The sequence below is a fragment of the Arachis ipaensis genome, chromosome B05, assembly GCF_000816755.2.
Source record: "Arachis ipaensis cultivar K30076 chromosome B05, Araip1.1, whole genome shotgun sequence".
Lineage (NCBI taxonomy): Eukaryota > Viridiplantae > Streptophyta > Magnoliopsida > Fabales > Fabaceae > Arachis > Arachis ipaensis.
In genome coordinates, this window is record NC_029789.2 from 4,333,781 (window position 1) to 4,340,330 (window position 6,550).

Below are 6,550 nucleotides of genomic sequence, written 5' to 3' on the forward strand. Positions count from 1 at the left end.
ATTAAAAAAATGAAGGATATACCATCTTTAACACGGTGCTCTTTTAGGTATTTAAAAATCTAGAATAAAAAAAAAAAACCTTTGAAAAACCAAATAGCCACCTAACTTTTCTTGCCCTCAATTCTGTGATCTTACTCCCAAAAACCTAAAAGAATAGAATATTGCTTGACTTGCTTTCGAATGCAGTAGAGAAGAACATGCAACTTCTATCTCGTCGCCTTTATTCCACCTACCCAGTCACTATCGTTGTCGTGTCTGCTCCGCCGTCGTGTGCGTTGCTATGCGTCATCCAATTTAATGAATTTAATTAGAATAAACAATAAATTATTTATTTTATTTTAGACTTCATCATTTTTTTAGACACATAACTATTTTATTTAAGGTATAAATTTTAATTGATATAAACTAATGACAGTTAAGTATACCAAAAAAAAAGCAATTAATAAAAAAATAAAACTTAAATAAGGCAAATATGTTTTGAAAAAAATTAGAATAAAATAAAAACTCCAATTATAACCATTAATCATAATCATATATATTTCAATAAGTTTCTTTTATAAGAGATTTAATACAAAAATATTTATCATCATCTGTTTAATGTAATAATTTAAATTTAGGTGAATTATTTCAAAAAATACCTTTTTTAAATTATTTATTGTTAATATCAGGTCAATTTCATAACATTCAATAATGACATAAATGATTATATTTGAACTACAAAGTTAACCTAAAATAAAATATAGAAATTGATGAGAACAAAATATTAAGACAAAAAATGATTAGAAGTGTAAAAATAAAAAAAAATTATCAAATTTAAATAATATCAAAAAGAATTTAATATATAAAGATGTGAATTGTAAAAATAGAGGGATACATATATAAAGAAGAATAGCATGCATGCATAAACGTTTTTTCACTATATCATAATTTGCTGTAGCTATACAATGAATTCAACGCAGTGCTCCAAAAGTTTATATCGGTGCACCTCGAGCACATGACCTGATTTCTTAAGCCGCAAGTATGCCGAGCATATTGTCATCCAATTCCATCAGCAACGATAAGGCTTAAATTGAGACATTTTTGAGTTATAAACAAACAATCAACGAAACATTATTCATCCATACCTTCTCATTTATTCATAAAAGAAATTTTATATAAAGAGAAAAAAGAAGAAGAAAAGAAGAATTGAAATAGCAAAAGCGATAAAAATGATGATTCTTATCATTTTGTTTGGCCGTCTATATATAGAAGACCAGAAAATCATGATTATCTAACAAAATTAATTTGTATTTATTGCATTTAATTTGAATAAGTAAGAAATGATCATATTTTAGTTTAGTATTTAATTCACATTATTTGAATTTGACTCAATACATATAATTTAATTTGATTTAATTATTATAATTATTACTCAAAAGCATGTCACGTCAGCTCCACTATTAAGTGTAGAAATTCGATTTTTATATAATAGAATAGACGTTAATTCATATATAGTATATAAACAAATTTAATTAGAATAAATAACAATTTATTTATTTTATTTTAGACTTTATAAATGAAAAGACTAATTCACTAATATAACGAATTATAATTAATGTAGTATAATTAATTAAGTAATATAAATTATAATAAATTATATTAAGAAAAGAAATATTTAAATATCTAATCAAATCAATTAATTGATATAATTAAGTTAGTGTAATAAATTGTATTGAATGAATTAAAACAATTAAATCGGGAAACACTCTCCGAAGTATGCCACGTCAGTTTCATCATTAAGTGCAGACATCCGATTTTTATATAATAGAATAGATACAAACTTTTTGGTCAACAGGAAAGAATCTTCAACAATATTAGGTCAAAATTTGATGGAGGGAGCTAGGGAGTTGAAAGTTAGGTTCAATCAGTTTAACAAGCATAGTATTGAGCTTCTTCACAATTTTGCTTTATTTACTTTCATCAAATCAAAATTTAAAAGGATTGAGACATGCAATTTTTATACTCTAACATTTGATACTCTAACAACGTTTGGACTATAGGTAGACAATGAAAATATTAAACAATGTGAATAATTGATACATCAGATATTCAATTCACTAGGTGTGCGGATGGTTATTCTAATATGAATTTTACTAGGTAGACAATAGTTTTTGTGAATAATATGAACAATGAATTCTAAAATTGATCCAATAAAGTAAAAACACAATACACTGTCAAATTACCTACCTAAATCTTAATATTAGGATAACCATCTACGCACCTAATAAATTAAACATCCAATATATTTATTGTTCTACTAAAGATGTCATATGAATAAGAAATATAAATTGACAAAATTTTATCCATACCATCATAAGTTAAGATAAGCGATCATGAAAATTTGTAATTCTAATATTTACTCCAGCCAAGGGTGTTACTTATGATGGGAAGTCATTGTTCATCAATGGCAGAAGAATGCTTCTCTTCTCTGGTTCAATTCATTATCCTCGTTGCCCCCCTGAGGTACACATGCATATTTGCCATATTGTCTATGTATATATAATAATGTCACTCCTATTTTTTATTAATAAACGAAAAGTTGTTATATATATATTACATAAATTCAATAAATGCGAGTATAATTTACTTTTTAATTTTGACAAGGACATGGAGACTTACTATATGTTTCATTTGCTATACTTTCATCTATTTTGATTAGATGTGGCCAAACATTTTCAAGAAAGCCAAAGAAGGAGGGCTAAATGTGATTCAGACTTATGTCTTTTGGAATATTCATGAACCAGTACAAGGCCAAGTAATCATGTCTAAAGTGTTTTAGTACCAAGTTTGTGTAAGATTATTTTATTAATTATTCTTTTAAGTAGGCTAATTAATGCTAATAGATTAGTGTTTCTTATCCTATTGCAGTTCAATTTTGAAGGAGACTATGATTTAGTGAAATATATAAAGACAATTGGGGAGAGTGGTATGTATGCAACACTTAGAGTTGGGCCATTCATAGAGGCTGAATGGAATTATGGGTATGGAATGAAAGTTTAGTTTCTTAATTCTAACTTAATGATTGAAATTACTATATAATACCATTGATGTTCTTCTCAATTTGCATTGTTGGCAACATTTCAGAGGATTGCCAGTATGGTTAAAACATGTTCCCAACATTACATTCAGATCAGACAATGAACCTTTCATGGTAGTTGCTCTAACTTGTTGCTTTAAGTCACAGAATTTCTTCCTGAAATGGCATAAATGAACTTGATTGTGTTTGTATATGCAGTATCACATGGAAAAGTTCACCACAATAATCATAAAAAAGATGATGGATGAGAAGCTTTTTGCCTCTCAAGGAGGTCCAATTATTTTGTCACAGGTTAACAATTGAAGTGAGAATTAAATTAAAGTTCACAAAATAACAAGTATGTACCTTTGATCAAAACACAAGCTTTACATTTTCACTGCTGTTTTTTTTCTTTTTCAGATTGAAAATGAATATAACACAGTTCAAAAGGCATACAAAGAACACGGAACGGCGTACGTCCATTGGGCAGGAGACATGGCAGTTGGCCTAAACACTGGAGTTCCATGGATTATGTGCAAGCAATCAGATGCACCAGGTTCAGTGGTAGGTCATGCAGTTCCTCTATGATGGCTTCTTTTTTATCTTCTGAATGAAAAATTGATTGGAAGAAATCAACAACGATTGCGCAGATAAATACTTGCAATGGAAGAAACTGTGGAGATACTTTTGTTGGCCCCAACAGTCCTAATAAACCAATATTATGGACTGAGAATTGGACAGCACAGTAAGTGTAATACTCAAGTGATGACATTAAAATGGTGCTAGGTACTTTATTCATTTGGAATCACAATCTCATTACAGGTATAGAGCATTTGGAGATCCTCCATCACAAAGAACTGCTGAAGACATTGCATTCTCCATTGCTAGATTCTTCTCTAAGAATGGAACTCTTGCTAACTATTATATGGTGAATAGCTTTTCAATAATGGATGTTGCAAAGTTTAGCTGTGAAACTTAGAATCCAAAAAGATTTCCATTTCCAATAACACTTTTGTTTATCTTTTGCTTGACAGTATTATGGTGGAACGAATTTTGGACGAACAACGTCGTCTTTCATAACAACTCGGTACTATGATGAAGCTCCTCTTGATGAATATGGTTAGGCATGTTGGACTTGGACCCTCATAAAATTTTTATTTTGGTTGCTTTAGATTGCAGAATGAACCTTTATTAGACACTCCATAATTCAGCATTCTTCATGTCTGAGGTGCATTTGTTTGTGAATTTAGGACTGCAGAGGGAACCAAAATGGGGGCATCTGCGAAACTTGCACGACGCTTTGAAACTTAGCCAGAAAGCTTTATTGTGGGGAACTCCATCACTGCAAGAGTTCAGTGATGATACAGAGGTAGGCCTGTGAACTATGGAGTAGTTTACATCAGTGTCTTAGGCTGCATTGTTGCTTATTATGGGAATTCTTTGTTTGTAGGCCAGAGTTTATGAGGGGAAAGGAAACACATGCACTGCTTTCTTGTCTAACAACAACACTTTATTGGATGCAACTGTGGAATTTAGAGGAGTCAAATATTACCTGCCGCCGCGTTCTATAAGCATACTCCCCGACTGCAAAATAGTTGTCTACAACTCAAGAATGGTAGTATACACGTTCATGTTCTCATCTTTCTAAGTTGTGAGCTTGATGCCAAGCTAAGCTTTAGTTCAATCTGATTCAATTTTACTTAGATTGTTTCCCAACACAATGAAAGAAGATACAAGGATTCAAATATTGCCAATAATCTCCAATGGACAATGTTCAAAGAGACCATTCCTACCCCAGATACTTCTCCTCTTAAATTTGTAGAGCCTTTGGAGCACTTCAGCACAACCAAGGATGATTCTGATTATCTATGGTTTACAACAAGGTAAGTGGAAATCCTTACCAGAATATCAAGAAATGGTTCTGAACTTCTCACTGGATTGACTTGCCTTTCCTTTCAATGAATCTGTTGGTGTTCTTTCTCCATGGGGCAGTTTAAAGTTGGACGCTACTCAGTTAAACTCGGCAACTGGTCGCCTGGTGCTTGAAATAACATCCCTTGGTCACCTTTTGCATGCATTTGTGAATGGTGAATACATAGGTAATATTCTTTCTAAAGAGACTGTCCTCTACTCCAGGCCTCATCTTCAATTTGGCCTTGACATCTCTCAATTTGCACTGTTATCATAGGATCTGGGCATGGGACCCTTATACGAAAGAATTTCGTCTTCAAAAAACCGATATCCTTGAAGCCAGGAGTAAATTACATATCAATCTTGGGTGCAACTGTTGGGTTCCCTGTAATACTTTCATAACTTCTTGTTGCCTCATTTATTATTCATTCTTTTCTCCCAAGCAGAGTGGTCTAGGAACTCAAAATATGTCTTTCTTAATCACTCTAGGATAGCGGATCCTATTTGGAGCACAGGGTCGCTGGTGTGCGCGCTATAACCCTGCTTGGCCTTAAAACTAGTCCTCTTGATCTGTCGAGAAAAGGATGGTCACATAAGGTGTGACAATAAGTACTTCACATGCACACAATTATTCCCTAGTGGATAGTTTTGAGACATAAAGTTACAATTGTGTTGCAGATCAGCTTAGATGGCGAAAAAAATAACATTTTCACAGAGCAGGGTTCTCAGAAGGTTAAGTGGACTAAAGCCGACAAGGGGGCGGCTCTTACATGGTACAAGGTATTCTTGTTTGGTAAAACATGATCATGTAACAAAGGAGAACATGAATTTGAAATCAAAATGATAGGTAAAGAACCAATTTATCTAATGCTTGAAATGTATGTTCCATCAATAACAGGCTAACTTTGATGCTCCTGAGGGAAATGACCCTGTTGCTATTCAAATGGAAACCATGTCCAAAGGCATGGTTTGGGTTAATGGAAAAAGCATTGGGCGTTATTGGCCATCATACCTCTCTCCTCTAGGAAATCCTTCGCAGGGCATGTCAGTAATGTGCTATATAATATTACTTCCGCCTCTTTTAAGTGTCATTTTTTGGATGTATTTGGAAACTGTTTCCAAATGCAGCCGAGAAATGACACTTAAAAGTGGACAGATAGAACATGCAATCCGCAAGATATACAACAACTACATGAAACTTAAACTCTTATTTCAATATTTTTTGTTCCCAGATATCATATCCCAAGAGCTTTCTTGAAGCCAAAGGAAAATCTAATAGTTGTATTAGAGGAAATGGGAGGGAAAGTAGAGGGTATCAAGATCCAAACCGTCAATAGAGATACAATTTGCAGCATAGTAAGGGAAGATTATCCACCAAATGTGAAGACATGGAGGAGAGATCTGGGCGTGGTAAGCACCAAAGTGAAGAATCCAAAACCAACAGCAAACTTGGCGTGTCCTGAGAACAAAATAATTACTCATGTAGAATTTGCAAGTTATGGTGATCCGGTAGGCGAGTGTGGACATTTGTTCCCTGGAAACTGCACTTCACCAAATAGCCAGAAGGTGGTTGAACAGGTAAAA

At 32.8% G+C, this 6,550-nt stretch overlaps 1 protein-coding gene across 1 annotated transcript in view; it reads left to right on the forward strand.

The window, feature by feature from the left end:
• LOC107642561 (beta-galactosidase 13-like) overlaps window positions 2,404-6,550 on the forward strand; it is a 5,099-nt gene continuing 952 nt past the window's right edge. The window contains exons 1-18 of the mRNA XM_016345955.2: window positions 2,404-2,502; window positions 2,699-2,794; window positions 2,908-3,020; window positions 3,124-3,190; window positions 3,275-3,367; window positions 3,476-3,619; window positions 3,706-3,800; window positions 3,878-3,983; window positions 4,090-4,174; window positions 4,306-4,424; window positions 4,506-4,670; window positions 4,760-4,938; window positions 5,048-5,154; window positions 5,244-5,353; window positions 5,456-5,563; window positions 5,645-5,746; window positions 5,865-6,010; window positions 6,199-6,544. Of these exons, the coding sequence (XP_016201441.2) occupies window positions 2,455-2,502; window positions 2,699-2,794; window positions 2,908-3,020; window positions 3,124-3,190; window positions 3,275-3,367; window positions 3,476-3,619; window positions 3,706-3,800; window positions 3,878-3,983; window positions 4,090-4,174; window positions 4,306-4,424; window positions 4,506-4,670; window positions 4,760-4,938; window positions 5,048-5,154; window positions 5,244-5,353; window positions 5,456-5,563; window positions 5,645-5,746; window positions 5,865-6,010; window positions 6,199-6,544 (2,229 nt within the window). The 5' untranslated portion in view covers window positions 2,404-2,454. The remainder of the gene's footprint in view (window positions 2,503-2,698; window positions 2,795-2,907; window positions 3,021-3,123; window positions 3,191-3,274; window positions 3,368-3,475; window positions 3,620-3,705; window positions 3,801-3,877; window positions 3,984-4,089; window positions 4,175-4,305; window positions 4,425-4,505; window positions 4,671-4,759; window positions 4,939-5,047; window positions 5,155-5,243; window positions 5,354-5,455; window positions 5,564-5,644; window positions 5,747-5,864; window positions 6,011-6,198; window positions 6,545-6,550) is intronic.